Raw genomic sequence first — 16,228 nt, forward strand, 5'->3', positions numbered from 1 at the left:
TCTCAAACTGGCACACATATGGGATGATGGTATCATTAGCAGAAGCTTAACCTGCTATGTCACATCTAACCTGCCCCATCTAACTGATCTTAAGTAACATAACTGAACTCTAAAATCCTCATTTTAACAACTTATGACATGAGTGAATCACTATGACAATACTAATGTAGCAGAATAGAGAATTAATAGAATAAAAAATACTTTGCACACAATACTCAAATAAATTTGGAAGTGCTATAGTAATTTTGAATACTATCATTTAAAATTTTTTGCTCACACAATGCTGTGAGTAGGGTCATTGTTACATTCAATGAATGAAATGTTGCATAATTAGGTAAGTTCTGTAGTTTGGGGTTTAAACAAATTAAGGACAGAAATAAGTCAGAAATTGCTGCTTTCAAAATGTGAAAACACGGAAACTTAGGTCAGGGATATATAGACACAAAGTGTTGACTATGCTGGCATATTAGTTGGCATCATCATCATCTTCTTCACCATCAACCTTATAATCATTATCAGGATTATTTTGCCACCAGCAACAGGAAGATATTTATTTTTCCTTTATCCTATTCATCACTTTGTCATTGTTTGGATCTACAACTAGATCTTTTAAAAAAAAATTTTTTTTGAAATTAGCTATTTATTTGGTTTGGATGCTCAGATACTATCACAATATAGAATGAAGTTAAAAATGGGAGTAATTCTTATCTTTCAAAGATAAATTTGATTTTAAAAATGTACTGATGGCTACAAACATTTACAAGATAGGCACTCATAGAAAACCGTGGCAGAGCCACTATTGTCCTAAAAGCATTGTATGTGACCTTTCACCTCGAGTAACGTCCTGAGACCGCAGGGCGTGTCAGAGTCTGGTGCTATCTGAATCCCTGGGTTGAACGTAGTTCTGAGCTCTCCCATAGATATCACAAGTCAGTACAGAGGGAAAGCTTTTGGGCCCTGGCACTGGTCTCTGTCTCTTCTCCTACTTTTAGAGAATCATCGTGGACAGAATCCATCATTCGTGAGAGCTTTTGACATTAGTTCTGCTCAGGCTTCTCACAGTCTCTCCCACCAGTTCCCTCATTTGTAACTGCAGAGACATCTAGTGGAAATTTAATCACAGATTCAAGGAGTTGGTGATGAGTTAACCCTTGGTTTCCAGAGACCCGGTTACGGGCCCCACCAAGCATGTCTGCTAAGATGATACCCCTCTGTTACACCATCCCACACACAAAGGAACAGCGTTTACAATGTATTTTGCAGTGAGATGAGACTGGGACAGATGTGTCCTCCTCTGTTTGTGGTTAGCTAAGGACAGTAGCAGTGTTCTATGGCTTTCCTATCAGAAACTCTAGCCTGTAGCATACCTTAACCTCTGGTGATGTCTTTGAGTATTGTTCAGTATTTGAACAATTTTTCACATAATTAATTTTATTTATTTATTTTTTTAAAGATTGATTTACTTGAAAATCAGAGTTACACAGAGAGAGGAGAGGCAGAGAGAGAGAGAGGTCTTCCATCCACAGGTTCACTCCCCAGGTGGCCGGAAATGGCTGGAGCTGTGCTGATCTGAAGCCGGGAGCCAGGAGCTTCCTCCTTGTCTCCCACATGGGTGCAGGGTTCCAAGGACTTGGGCCATCTTCTACTGCTTTCCCAGGCCATAGCAGAGAGCTGGATTGGAAGTGGAGCTGCTGGGACTCGAACCAGTGCCCATATGGGATGCCGGTACTGCAGGTGGCGGCTTTACCCACTACACCACAGCACTGGCCCCCACATAATTAATTTTAAAGATATATTTATTTATTGGAGGGGGAAGGGGACATGGAAAGGAAGAGCAAGAGGAGGAATGGAAGGGAGAGAGTGCCAGGAAAGGTGAGGGTGAGGGAGAGGGAGAAGGGGAGGGGAGGAGGAACAGAAGAGGGGGAAGGTAGAGGGGGACGGGAAGAGGGAGAGTTCGAAGTTCCATCCACTCTTGGGTAGGCTGAAACCAGGACCCAGGAACTCACTCAAATCTCGCATGCATTTCACTTACTTAAAAAAGTTTAAATCATTTGATTCTTATTGTTTATGGAAGATGGAGTGGTAAAATAATTTGCTTACATTTGTAAGCCTGATTAATATTGAAGACAATATATCAGATCTATTTGATTGAAGCACCTAATCTCTGTCTTCAGTTCATCTGATTATTTCTTTTTTTATTTAATAAATATAAATTTACAAAGTACAACTTTTGCATTGTTGTGGATTTTTCCCCCATAATGTTCCTCCGACCCGCAACCATCCCATCTCCCACTCCCTCTCCCATCCCATTCTTCATCAAGATTCATTTTCAATTATCTTTTTTTTTCATTTTCAATTATCTTTATATACAGAAGATCAACTTAGCATATACTAAGTAAAGATTTCAACAGACTGCACCCACATAACCTCACAAAATATAGAGTACTGTTCGACTAGTAGTTTTACCGTTAATTCTCATAGTACAACACATTAAGAACAGAGATCCTTCATGGGGAGCAGGTGCACAGTGACTCCCATTGTTGATTTAACAATTGACATTCTTATTTATGATGTCAGTAATCACCCGAGGCTCTTGCCATGAGCTGTAAAGGCTATGGAAGCCCCTTGAGTTCACCAACTCTGATCTTATTTAGTCAAGGCCATTATCACAGTGGAAGTTCCTTCCTCCCTTCAGAGAAAGGTGCCTCCTTCTTTGATGGCCCATTTTTTCTGCAGAGATCTCACTCATCGAGATCTTTCATTCAGGTCGTTTTTGCCACAGTGTCTTGGCTTTCCATGCCTATGAGACTTGCCTTTTAGCAAGATCTGAATGCCCCAAGGGTTGATTCCAAGTCTGGAGTGCTGTTTAGGGCATTTGCCATTCTATGAGTCTGCTGTGTGTCCTGCTTTCCCCGCAGGATCATTCTCTCCCTTTTAATTCTATCCTTCGTTATTTGCAAACACTGTTCTTATATGTGAAATCTCTTTGACACTTAACCTATCTTTTTGATCAATTATGTTCTTAAACTGATCACTTTAACAAGTGAGATGGCATTGGAACATGGCTCCTTGATGAGACTGAATTGGAATCCCCTGGCACATTTCTAGCTCTACCATTGTAGGTAAGTCCAAGTGAGCCTGTGCTGAACTGTGTATCTTCTCACTCTCTTATTCCCACTCTTATATTTAACAAAGATCATTTTTCAGTTAATTTTAAACACCTAAGAATAATTGTGTATTAATTACAGAGTTCAACCAATGGTATTAAGTACAACAACAACAAAAAAATACTACAAGGAATAAAATAGTAAGTTGTTCCTCAACAGTCAAGACCAGGGCTGCTCTGGTCATTGTTTCTCATAGTGTCCATTTCACTTCAACGGGTTTCCTTTTAGGTGCTCAGTTAGCTGTCATCGAGTGATTATTTCTGAATCATTTAGTACTTTATTACATTCATGGTGTGGATTCTTTGCTGTAACTCAGACATTTGATCATTGTTGTCAGGTTCCTTACTCATCACCGTTACATCACTTTAATATCCCATAAAACTACTTTGATTTCAGAGCCTTCTATGCCTTTGTTGGTATCTAAAGCCAGACTTCAATGTGAAGACTTTTCTGTCTAGTCCACAGACTTTATCAACTGGACTCATTTTGCTCTAGTCAATGTGCCCCTGGTGCTTTTTTTTTGATAATTGCATTACACAGAAAATTGTGGCTATTCAATTTTTAAAAAGAATATTTGATGGGAGAGTACTTACTTTTCTGTGTTGTAGTAAGAAAAACAAGTTTTTCATGTTTCTACAAGAGCATTTTTAAAATTTCTCACACTTAGAAGATATAAAAATTATATTTTGAAGAAAGTACTTTTTTACATTTTACTTTGTTTATCTTTTAGCTTTAATATTTAACAATTTGTAACATTTTTCCATATTCACATCATATATAGACATTATACACACATATACTACTTTTTCTTGAAAACAATTACTAATATCACAAAGTGAGAGATTAATGATAATTGAAAGATGAGGAAAGAGGGTAAATTGTCATGTACATGCATGATTTAGTGAAGCAAAATTTATAGCAACATTCCAAATGATGTGGCATCCACCCAATTTTTATACTCTCTATTAGTTCCTACAAATAAGAGAAAACATGTGATATTTGTCTTTCTGGGTCCAGTTTATTTCACTGAGCTTGATGATGTCCAGTTCTACCCATTTCATTGGAATACATTTTGTGCTTTTAATATTGTTTGTTAATGATTTGATAAAGTTAAGATTGAAAAGTCAGTTTTTCAAAATGACAGCATGCACAGTGGCATCTAAAAGATCAAATAATTCTGCTATGCTTGACTTCATTTCCCCTCACAGTGGTTTCTCATCTTGTGAATTGAAAGTTTATTTTAGTTGTTTTGGTGGGGATGAAAAGGACTCAAGAGTATCATGTTGATCTCTTTTATGCCTGCATTAGGGAACTATTATGAATTTGCCAACCTTTTATAAAATATTAAAAATTACATTTTATGACTTTATGTAATGATGAATACAATCAGGTTGCTTTTCTGAATGTATGCACTTTTTCTTCTAATTAGAACATAAACTAGGCAATTTCCAGGGCTGTTACAAATGTGCTGGGCCTAGCCAATGCCTTCGGTGCCGTGGGAGATGTGGGCTCTGTCCAGTATAAGCAGATGCTTAATGAAAGGTGACCCACACAAGGTATTTAACTGTCTCAATTTAGATGAACCAAAAGGAGAACAAATGCCAATGAAAATCACTAGATTTTTTTTGGCTTAAAAATCAAATCACAAGATTTATTTATCCTCAGTTTTCATGATTTGCCCCAGAGCTTCTTCATAACATTTTTCACTTCTGCATTTCTGAAAGTGTAGATTAAAGGATTCAGCATAGGAGTTACTAAGGAGCAAAACACAGTCACAGCCTTGTCAGTGGGGAAGTTGGTCATGGGTCTCAGGTACAGGTAAGTACAAGGTACAAAGAATAAGATGACAACAGTGATATGAGAGGCACAGGTAGACAGCGCTTTTTGACGTCCTACTGAGCTATGAGCCCTCACAGAACGCAGGATGATGACATACGAAGCAACCAGCATAGGGAAACTGAGCAAACATACTGCCCCACTGTTGACAGCAATCAGGGGTCCCAAAGTATCAGTGTCAGTGCAGGCCAGCTGCAAGAGGGGCATGAGATCACATGCAAAATGGTCAATAACGTTGGGGCCACAGAATGGTAACTGGACCATAAACAAAATCTGGATGCTTCCATGCAGAAATCCGATGATCCCAGCCACACTCACCAGGGAAGCACACACAGGTGGGCTCATGATGGTCAGATAGTGCAGGGGCTTACAGATGGCCACATAGCGGTCATAGGCCATGACAATCAATAATACGACCTCAGCTGCAGCAAAGAAATGTACGAAAAATACCTGAGTCATGCATCCATTGAAGGAGATGGTGCTCTTCTCAGAAACCAACTCAAAGATCATTTTGGGTGCTGTGGAAGAAGAGTAGAAACCATCTATAATGGACAGATAGGACAGGAAAAAGTACATGGGAGAGCCCAAGGCTGGGCTGACAAAGATGGTGACTGCGATGAGCAGGTTACCTGCCAGTGTGATCAAGTAGATGACTGAAAACACAGCAAATAGGAATTTCTGCAGTTCTGGATTCTGGGTGAGGCCCAGCAAGATGAATTCTGTTACATTGTTCATCCTTTCCCTCAGTTTAGGTTGATTTTGGGTATAGTGTTTGGAAGATAACCACAGTATTTCTCAGTGATAATTTTTTAAAAAGTTTTGCAGACTATATTCCTGTGGAATCCCACTTGGCTAATCTACTGACAACTTAGTTCCTAAAGTTTCTTTCTCTTTTTTTTAATTATTTATTTGAGAATCAGAGCTACACACAGAGAGAAGGAAAAGCAGAGAAAGAGAGAGGATTTCCATCTGCTGGTTCACTCCCCATTTGGCCACAATGGCCAGAGCTGTGCCGATCCGAAGCCAGGAGCCAGGAGCTTCTTCTGGGTCTCCCATGTGGGTGCAAGGGCCCAAGGATGTGGGCCATCTTCTACTGCTTTCCCAGGCCATAGCAGAGAGCTGGATCAGAAGTGGAGCAGCCTGGTCTCAAACCAGCATCCGTATGAGATGCTGGCACTGCAGGTGGCAGCTTTGCCTGCTATGCCACAGTGCTGGCCCCAGTGATAATGTTTTAAAGGTAATATGAAAGTACCTATGACCCCTTTGGTTCTGGTCTCTGAGGTCAGTCGAGCCACACTTCCACTCACTTTTTCAATCTTCAGATAGTTTTAAGAAGCAGAGAAAGGTTGGATTTCTCCTCCTTCGTATTAACTGAATAGTGGCAGCACCTTACAAGTACCTATATTAAAGCAAGTGGTATTATGAATGTGTCCCTGCGTTGACTTGCGAAGTTGTTGGCTCTAAAAAGCCTCCCAGATGGCTCTCTTTTAAATTTTGGGACAATGTTCATCAGCTTTATACTTGTGTTTTGGTCTGAATCTTTATAGATATCTATTTATTCTTTTCAAGGTCATCAGTGTATTAGATATGAAAGTGCCAAGCCTAGATAAGTTTATGCCTGCCTGTTATGTGATCTATGATTCCTTTTTGTAAAATGAATATACATGCACTGAGCAGGGACAGAGCTGTTGTTGCAGTTTTTTCCACTGATATAACAATTGAGCATAAATCACTCAACAGCCCCAGTTTTTCATGTTCATTCTTTCCACATCTGTCCACACAGGCTAATAAATGGTGCAAATTTCCATGAAAAGTGCACAGTACCTCTCAAGTATATTTTCTTTTCAATTCATTACATCAAATATAGAGTTAACCTCTGATTAGATATATTTTCCCTTTCACTTGACAGAAATAGAATTAAATGACACTTGAAATTCCCTGAGTTTTCCATTGATCAGATATAATGGTTAGGATAATATGGCTCTTCCTTTTCGTCTTGCCAATGGGTAGAAGTATTTAATATATATACACATTTTAATAAGGGCATGGATTTTCTAAATGAATACATGTTGTTGTTACAAAGACACATATCAGTTTTTATTCCTTCTCCTCCCTTTCTCCAATATCTTTCAAAAACTATAGCAATATTATTTTCCTCACATTTCTGGCCAAGATTCTAAGTTCAAATCAACAATTTTTTAAACTTCCTTATATGAGACAGACATACAATATTTGTCTTTCTGTGTTGGGTGACTGCATTTCACAACATGTTATGTAGGCTCCAAATATGAAAAATGAAAAGGTTCATTTTTTGACTTGACTGGCTTATGCTGTGCTTAAGTGCCAAGTTACTGCACTGTCCTCCATAAAATGTACAAGTATTACACACTAACTAAAAATTTAAAAACAAAATAATAAAGAAATTCCTGGGCACAGAGATTAGCATCATGACCTCTCTGTTTTAGCAAAGGAGAGGAAATCTTTAGCTTTCAGGACAGCTCAGTGTTGCTTCCTCTGTATTGATAAGTTCTCTAGATGGAGACTATGTGAGTAATCACTCCAAGTAGATTTCATTCATGAATTCTAACACGAATGTGGCAATTTGGAGGCTATGAAAAGGTCAAAGCAATTCCACACTATTGAAAACTGAAATTCATGAAATCAATGTCTTTGGTGAGGCACAAGCATTAATCATAACGTTATAAACACGACGTCAGTAGTTTTTAACAGAGTCTGATCTAATAGAATTATGGATTGTGTTTCCTATTGGTGTGTGGAATCAAATGACACATGGAGTTATCCTGAGTTTCTTATTTTCAATTTCATACTAATCTGTAAGTCACAAATGTAACTCTAGAAACTAGTTGAGTAAAAGTAAGTAGAATAATTTAAATGAATTTGCTTACATTTGGGAACAAAGATTTACCACTGACCTTGGGTCTAATTCATTGTGGAGTCCTCTGTTTTTCAATGGATTCCAGGCATCAGTTTCTTCCCTCCTGGCATATGCAACACAGTCATCTGACTTGATTGAGAAGTAGGACACTGAAGTTCATATCTCTTTAGACACCTCGTCAGAGTATGGATATCGTTGTTTAGTTCTCATTGTCAACCTGCATTATGCAGAAAATAACCATTTTCATTTTTGAAACTACAATAGCACTAGAATTAATTTCCATGCATTTTCTTGGCAGTATGAGGATATTTGAAGAAGTTCATGGAAAACTGAAGGAAAAACTAAGTTTATATTTGTGTAAAAATGTTGAAATCCATGCATTTGACAGGACTTCATCAAAAGTTTATTTTAAGAAAGAGGCATAAAATTCATTTTTCTGTACCAATAGAGACATCTTTTAATTTCATTGCCACCACAAACATTGTGAAGTATAAGCAAGTCTTCAAAACACATGTAATGTTACAGATACTTTAGAGATCCATATGACCAAAATTGAAAACAATGAGAATGTGGCAACCACATTTATTAACAATGTATTACATATTTCAAAATTATTAAAATAGACTTTTTAACCAATCTCACCACCAAAAATATATGATTGTGAGGTTATTATGGATATGAAATCAGATTCATTCTATCCTTTTATAATACATCAGTGGATTACATCAGTGAGAACAATACCAAATTATTCAAAATCAGGATGAGCTAGCTCATGAACCCTAACACTAATTTAATCAAATTCACTCGATTGGACTCAATCAAGTTTGTCAAATTTTTGTTTGCTAAGGAGTTCATGAACAATGTGGCAAGAAAATTCCTTTCATTCTGGTTTGAAATCCTTCTTCCAAGTGTCTCTCTAGAAACAGAGCCCAAGAATTATAACCCCAAATCTTAGGCTTCTTCTTAGAAGACTTTGCTGGTGTCGTTTGCTCACAGGTCCTTCTTAGTCTTGGCTCTTTGAGTTTCCAAAAATGTTTAAGTAGAGTCTCTCAACTGCAGGATTTGGTAATGCAATGACTTCTCAAGTCCTCAGAGAATGAGTAATAGGCTCCTGGGAAACTTTGCCAGAGTGACAGTTAAGGTCCTTTATTTACTCCCACTGGGTACCCAGGAAGATCAATAGAGGCCCGTGTTTGGAGAAACAATTGAGCTTGGGAGAGATATGCCTCTGGGTATAATTTAGGAGAGTTCTTGGGTAAGATAATTTGGAAACCATAATTGTAGACCGTTTTTCTCCTTATGACTGACTAATATAGTTTCAGGTTTGGATGGGGTGGCTGTAGGCATAGGTCAGAGTCAGACAATGTTTCTTTATGAAAGCATGGCTGGTTCATGCTTGAGAATGAAAGTGCCAATCTTCAGGGTTGTGTGCCTGATTATGCTGGAAAATTGTGGCATTTTTATCAGTGGTGACCGAGGGGACATAGATAGCAGGAGTCCCACCTACCAAAGATTAGAAACATGAGATATCTTCAAAAAGTGCACAGAAAGTCTGTATTATGAAAAAGTATTCATAGATTTCAATATTTTTACACCAAAAATGATCTTTTTAAATTCAATTATCCATGACCTTTCTGAAATGCCCTTGTTTAAAAGTCATAAACTGTCAATTTCATTCAGTGGGATTTCCTAAAGGACAAATTCTTATTATGTATTCTGGGAATATAAATTTTCCTTCTATCCTTCAGAGACGAAATGCTGATCCTTAGACTTGAACATCATAGTTTCCCACATCAGCCATTGAGAAATCATGTTCAGCCAATCACTACAGACATCTAGTGGTGGAGACTAGAAATACTACAAAAGGAGGCACCGCTACTAGCTTCTCTTCAGTTTTTCAAATGGTGAAGAACTGGCTGCAAATGTGCATGGAATTACCTTTCTTTTTTTAGAGATTTATTTATTTATTTGAAATTCAGATTTACACAGAGAGGAGAGGCAGAGAGACAGAGAGGTCTTCCATCTGCTGGTTCACTCCCCAGTTGGCCTTAGTGGCCAGAGCTGTGCCGATCTGAAGCCAGGAGCCAGGAGCTTCCTTTGGGTCTCCCATACAGATGCAGGGGCCCAAGGACTTGGGCCATCGTCTACTGCTTTCCCAGGCCATAGCAGAGAACTGGACCGGAAGAGGAGCAGCTGGGACTTGAACTGGCACCCATATGGGATGCCAGTGCTTCAGGCCAGGGCCTTAGCCTGCTCTGCCACAGCGCCGACCCCAAGAATTACCTTTCTGGTAATCAACATTTACCTTAGTCATATAGATACTTCTGAAGCCCAGGAGTAAACTAGGGAAGCAACGCCCTTAGCTCCATCCTCAACACTCAACAATGTTTTCCTTCAATGTTGCTGACATAATTCATTGTCCATTACTTTCCCTTGATGTATTTTTATTGTAACAAAACATACATAAAATTTACCATTTAACCACTTTCAGTGTACATGTGAATGATATTAAATGTATTGATTGTATAGTCATGCCCACCAAATGCCTCCAGAACTTTTCCATGTTCCCAAACTGAAATGTCATGGCTATTAAAGAATAGATCCTCACTTCCCACTTCACCAAGAAGCCGAAAAAATTGTAATTCTTTCTGTCTCTATGAATTCAACTTCTCTACATACTTCCTAACAACATTTGCCCTTTCGTGTCAGGTTTATTTAATTTGTCATAAAGTCCTCAAGGTTCAGTCATGTCGTAGTATGTATCAGAACTTAATTGTTTATTTTAAGGCTGGAAAAGCTTCCATTGTTTGTATATATTACATTTTGTTTGTCAACTATTCCTTGGTTTTCTTCAAGCTTGTGAAGCAAATACTGAGCATGACAAATTTTTACAAGTTTTTAAAATGTAAAATCAGCTTTAAGTATAAGACAATATTTGTGTAGCAGATCCAGTTTTCCCAGAACTGTTTATTGAAAAGATCATCCCTGCTCCAGGGATTGATTTTAGCTCCTTGTCAAAGGTAAGTCGGTTGTAGATGTGTGGATTGATTTCTGGAGTTTCCATTCTGTTCCGTCGGTCTACCTGTCTGTTTTTGTGCCAGTATCAGACTGCTTTGATTATAACTGCCCTGTAGTGTGTCTTTAAATCTGGTATTGTGGTGCCTCCAGCTTTATTTGTGTTGTATAATGCTGTTTCAGCTATTCAGGAAGTCTTGTGTTTCAACATGAATTTCAGCATAATTTTCTCTAGATCTGTCTGCCATGAATATCAAAGGTATTTTCATTAGGATTGAGCCGAATCTTTACACTGATTTTGGTAGTATGGACATTTTGATGATGTTGATATTTCCAATCCTTGAACATGGAAGATTTTTCCATTTTTTAATGTCTTCAATTTCTTTCTTTAATGCTTTGAAATTTTCAATGTTGATATCTTTGAGATCCTTATTTACATTTCTTCCAAGGCATTTAATTCTTTTTGCAGCTGTGTTTTTCCAGGTTTCTCATATTATTGTCACCAACAACTCTGGACAAGGGAGACAAAAATTTCTCTTGAAAGCAGAAAACACCTGACCCCAAATTCCCTCCTCTGCACCTCCCACCACTTTGAATTTCTACAAAACAATCCAAGGTTCCAATATACCATTAATTTAATTGATAAGGAATCTGTTCCTCTTAGGATTTCCGTGAAATGTACTTCCGCATGTTCTCCAGGCAGTGTGCCCCGTAGGCCTCCTGGGCCACGTGGGTAACACTCCCATCTGGGCCAGGTGCACAGCAAGGCATCTGGATTTGGGTCTACAAAGTTGTTTAAAGATTTTCATACTCACTCCCACAGCTACATAAAATGAGGTTTAGAAATCTGTTTACTGAAGTCTATTCAGATCTTTTTAATTAAGGAATCTCAAATACTAGAAATTATTTCTACAATTACCAGAGATCCATTTCAAGATCCTATCAAATCAGGAACATTTTGGAAGAAAATTATAGCCACACCATATCATAAAAATAATGGGAGATGAACTAATAGTGGGAATAAAAGGGAAAAAGAGGAATAAGGACACAGAAACAAAAGGACTATGGTTTTGAGGAGAAATAATAAAATGACGATTGTTTCCATAAGCTGAAGAAACTGTACAAAGTCCTAAATAGCAATTTTTACAACAAACCAGAGGCTCGACTGCTTGCAAATGGCATCACCTTGCGTGAAGATCTGTGGCTTCATGGGCAGCACAGGTCCTGCTCACATGCTCCAGCAGCTGGGCCTGTGTCCATACCTGCCAGCCCAGCTATCCCCTGGGGAGGACAGGGGCTGCCCACTATGCCTCTGCAGCAGTGGTGGCACTCCGTTGTGCCATGTGGGCTCCTCCATGCATGGTGGGCTGAGTGTCAGTCAACTCACAAGGGGCCAGAAACACAGCCCGAGTTGGCCTCAGTCTGAATCTCAAGTCTGATCAATGCCAGCCAGGGAGTCAGGACACAGGACCTCCCTGACGCAGCGTTCCAGCGGACTGTGTGTGAGTGCCCTAGACCTTCCCCAGGAAGGAGGAGACATGGAGGAGAGAGGGGTGCAACCCCACACTGCTCCTAAAGGCTGAAGTCAGGTTTAGTTTCCAAAGACCCTGCTCTCCTCCCATTGGCTCGTGGGGAGATGGCATATCTGGGATAACAGAGCAGAAGCAACTGGCTCCAAGTGTGTGCTGTGCAGAAGCTGTGCCCTCTGGGGGCTGTCAGGTTAAATCTGTGATGTGGATCCTCTGGGAGGGTCCATCAGGCACCCATCTGTCCCGACTTCCTGACACTGCAGTACAGCAGCTTTAGTCAAGAGCTCACAAGTAGAAAAGCAAGGAGGTGGGAGACATCAGAACAGGAACACACAGGACCCAGCCCCACGTGGATCCCAGCCCCTCATCCATCCCAGCCCACAAAGGAGACAGGAAACTATGGTTCAGACCTAGTACCCCCCATCTCCTCTCCCTGGGGGGTACAGTGTCCTGAAACTCCCCCATTCTAGCTGGCACAGTCAGAAATCAACTGCATTGAACTAGACAACCCTCTGCCTGTGCTGGGTTGTGGGCCTGGGCACTCTCTCCTTCACTGCTGTGTCTGTAAGGGACAGAAGTGCTGCATTCTGAGGTGACGCCTACTCCCACGCACCCCTGTGAGCACTGTGACAAAGGCCACGCTGTGGAGGGACAATCTGATCAACACTGCAGACACTACAACCGAAGGTGTTTTGAGTCACTACAGGGACTTCCGCTGTGGTGTGGTAGCCTAAGCCTCCACCTGTGGTGCCAGCCTCCCACATGAGCGCCAACTCTGTCCAGGACGCTCCTCTTCTGATCTAACTCCCCTCCACGGGCTGGGAAAGCAGCAGAAGATCACCCAAGTGCCTGGGCCCTGGCACCCAAGTGAGAGATCTGCAAGAAGCTCTTGGCCCCTGGCCCTGGATTAGACCAGCTCTGGCTGCTTTGGCCACCCGGGGAGCAAACCAGCGATGGAAGACCTCTCCATCTCTCCTCTCTCTGTGTAACTCTTCCTCTCAAATAAAAAATATTAAAAAAAAGAGTCACTGTAATGCAGCAATTCATGGAGTCAGTGAACTTAGATCTTGGGCCATCTGCATTCTCAAAACATGGGGATCACCTTGCTAAGCACTGCCTGAACAATCACCCACCCACAGGGTTGGTGACAACCAAGACAAGGCAGCGTCTCTGTCTGATCATGGAATTTAGGGCTCTTAATCTTTGGTGCTTTTAAGGCACAAAAGGCACTATAAACAAGAGAGCATATATTGAAACTGAACTGAAAATAGTCTTCATATTGTAAGATGTGCCCTGTGGATCTAATTTAATTTATGAAGTAAGATGAAAGCTTCATTTTTTGGCATGGGACTTCAAAGCTCTATTGAAATGTCCACTTCACTGATCTGGCAGTTGGGGCAGGGCACAATCTTTAAGTCTAAATATTCCCGAGCAGCCAGGAAGTACTCCCCCGTCCAGCCCAGCAACAACCCCAGCCACCACCCTCAGGATGGGCACTGTCACTTACTATGGCTCTGCAGAAGCCCTTGCAAGTGCATGTGTTTTAGGTGGGTGTGTGGCACGTGAATGGATGTGAGAAAAATCTGTATCTGTACAGTTAAAAAACATCATCTCGACCATCACACCCTCACTAAGTATCAGATGCTACACTAATGTGCAGAAAGAGATTCCAGAACATACAATAGTAGTGATGACTGCATGTGCTAAAAGTGGATAATGTGGACAGGCGGAGCCAAGATGGGGGAATAGTGAGGGCGCGCACCGATAGTCCGGGAAAATTTAGTTTAATAAAAGGGGAGTTACGGTAGCCTCAGAAAAAAGAACCAGGAAAATATTGCAGAGGAAACCCTTCTGGATCGAGTGGCTGTGAATCGGAGGACCTACTGGGAGAACAAGGTCGCCCACCGCGCGGAAGCCGAGCCGCGGGACCGAGCCGCAGGGTCTGTGCCACAGTGCTCGAAGGGGAGTGTGTGCCACACAGACAACAGCGGGGAGGCTTGGGAAGTTCAGGGCTCCGAGTCCACACATCAGTGCTGGAAGGGGAACGGACCTGCATGGAGAGCGTGGGAGCCCACAGTTCGGGACACCAGCGGCAGACTCAACACACCAGCGCTGGAACGCGAGGTGAGCCGAACTTCAATAGCCCGAGACACCGGCAGGCAAGCGGAGAGAGGAGACTAGAGGGAACGACCCCCCGGGGGGGGGGGTTCACCAGTCTAGCTGGAAGAGAGAGAGAGAAAAAAAAAAAAAAGCTGACTGGTACGGACACGGGTTTCTCTCTATCTGCTCACCTCTCAAGGGCGAGCAAGACAAAGAGCAGGCGCCATCTTGGACATACGTCATAAGCAGAGCGACCTCAGGTCTGCACCGGCCCTGAGCCTAGCAGAAAAACCTGACTCTGGGCGGGGCGAATTAACAGGAGATTAGGACCTAGTAAATTTGTGGTGCTACTGAACTGAGACTGTGAAAAAAGAGACGGTGGGGGAGAGAACTCACGGAATTCACGTGAGCACTCTCCAGAGACACTACAATTCCGTAACTTTGGCAACCCAGTGGGAGGCTGAAGGAGAATTTGAGCCCACTCTGAGGGCCAAACAGATTCCCTGTGTGGTCCTTGGTAAAGAGCTTCCGATCTCTGGCTCCTGTGGGTATATCATTTGCCTGCTAACTACCTCCAACTTCATTCAGCTGTGCAGAATAACTTCCCTTTTGAATCAAAAAAAAAAGAAAGAGAGAGAGAGAGAGAGAGAGGTTTACCACGCCTAACCTGGGAGTGTCACCTTTGGCACACCAAACAGAGCTCTCAGGCCACACCCATCTCAAGCCCTAATGCTCCATCAAAAACAGATAGTCCACTTAATCTAGAGTCATAGTATAACAAGAAAAAGCACCACAGTGAAGAAACCAAATATCTCCAATATGCCAAATAACAAACGCAAAAACCAAGGTAATAAAAACAAGGAAGTCACCATGATGCCCTCAAATGAAAAAGACACCCCAATTCAAGATTATGAAGATGATGACATAGAAGAAATGCAAGAAGCATCTCAAAAAATTGATAAGAACCTTAAGAAGTTCTCAAAAACAAATTCTTGAACTACAGAAATCCTTAATGGACAAGATAGAACATCTCTCTCGTGAAAATGAAATATTAAGGAGGAATCAAAATGAAACGAAACAACTAGTACAACAGGAAACTGGGATAGTGACTGAAGTGAAGAATTCAATAGATCAAATGAAAAACACAATAGAGAGCCTTACAAACAGAATGGGTGAAGCAGAAGAGAGAATATCGGACTTAGAAGACAGAGAACAGGAAAGGATACAGTCAGACCAAAGAAAAGAAGAGGAAATTAGAAATCTAAAACATATTGTCGGGAATCTTCAGGATACTATTAAAAAACCCAACATTCGGGTTCTAGGAGTTCCTGAAGGCATGGAGAGGGAGAAAGGATTAGAAGGCCTTTTTAGTGAGATATTAGCAGAAAATTTCCCAGGTTTGGAGAAGGACAGAGAAGTCCTAGTACAGGAAGCTCACAGAACCCCTAATAAACACGACCAAAAGAGATCCTCACCACGACACGTTGTAATTAAACTTACCACAGTGAAACATAAAGAAAAGATCCTAAAATGTGCAAGAGAGAAACGTCAGATTACTCTCAGAGGATCTCCAATCAGACTCACAGCTGACTTCTCATCAGAAACCCTACAAGCTAGGAGGGAATGGCGAGATATAGCCCAGGTACTAAGAGAGAGCAACTGCCAGCCCAGAATATTATATCCTG

At 41.0% G+C, this 16,228-nt stretch overlaps 1 protein-coding gene across 1 annotated transcript; it reads right to left on the minus strand.

Annotated features, from left to right (window-relative positions):
* Positions 1 to 4,818: 4,818 nt before the first annotated feature.
* Positions 4,819 to 5,747, minus strand: LOC100350309 (olfactory receptor 4C45). Its single transcript, XM_017349562.4, is given in 2 exon segments — positions 4,819 to 4,847; positions 4,850 to 5,747. Coding segments are annotated over 2 exon segments (918 nt in total). The 5' UTR covers positions 5,739 to 5,747.
* Positions 5,748 to 16,228: the final 10,481 nt, after the last annotated feature.

The sequence above is a fragment of the Oryctolagus cuniculus genome, chromosome 1 (genome assembly GCF_051225735.1).
Source record: "Oryctolagus cuniculus isolate XC-2025 breed Fujian yellow rabbit chromosome 1, ASM5122573v1, whole genome shotgun sequence".
Taxonomy (NCBI): domain Eukaryota; kingdom Metazoa; phylum Chordata; class Mammalia; order Lagomorpha; family Leporidae; genus Oryctolagus; species Oryctolagus cuniculus.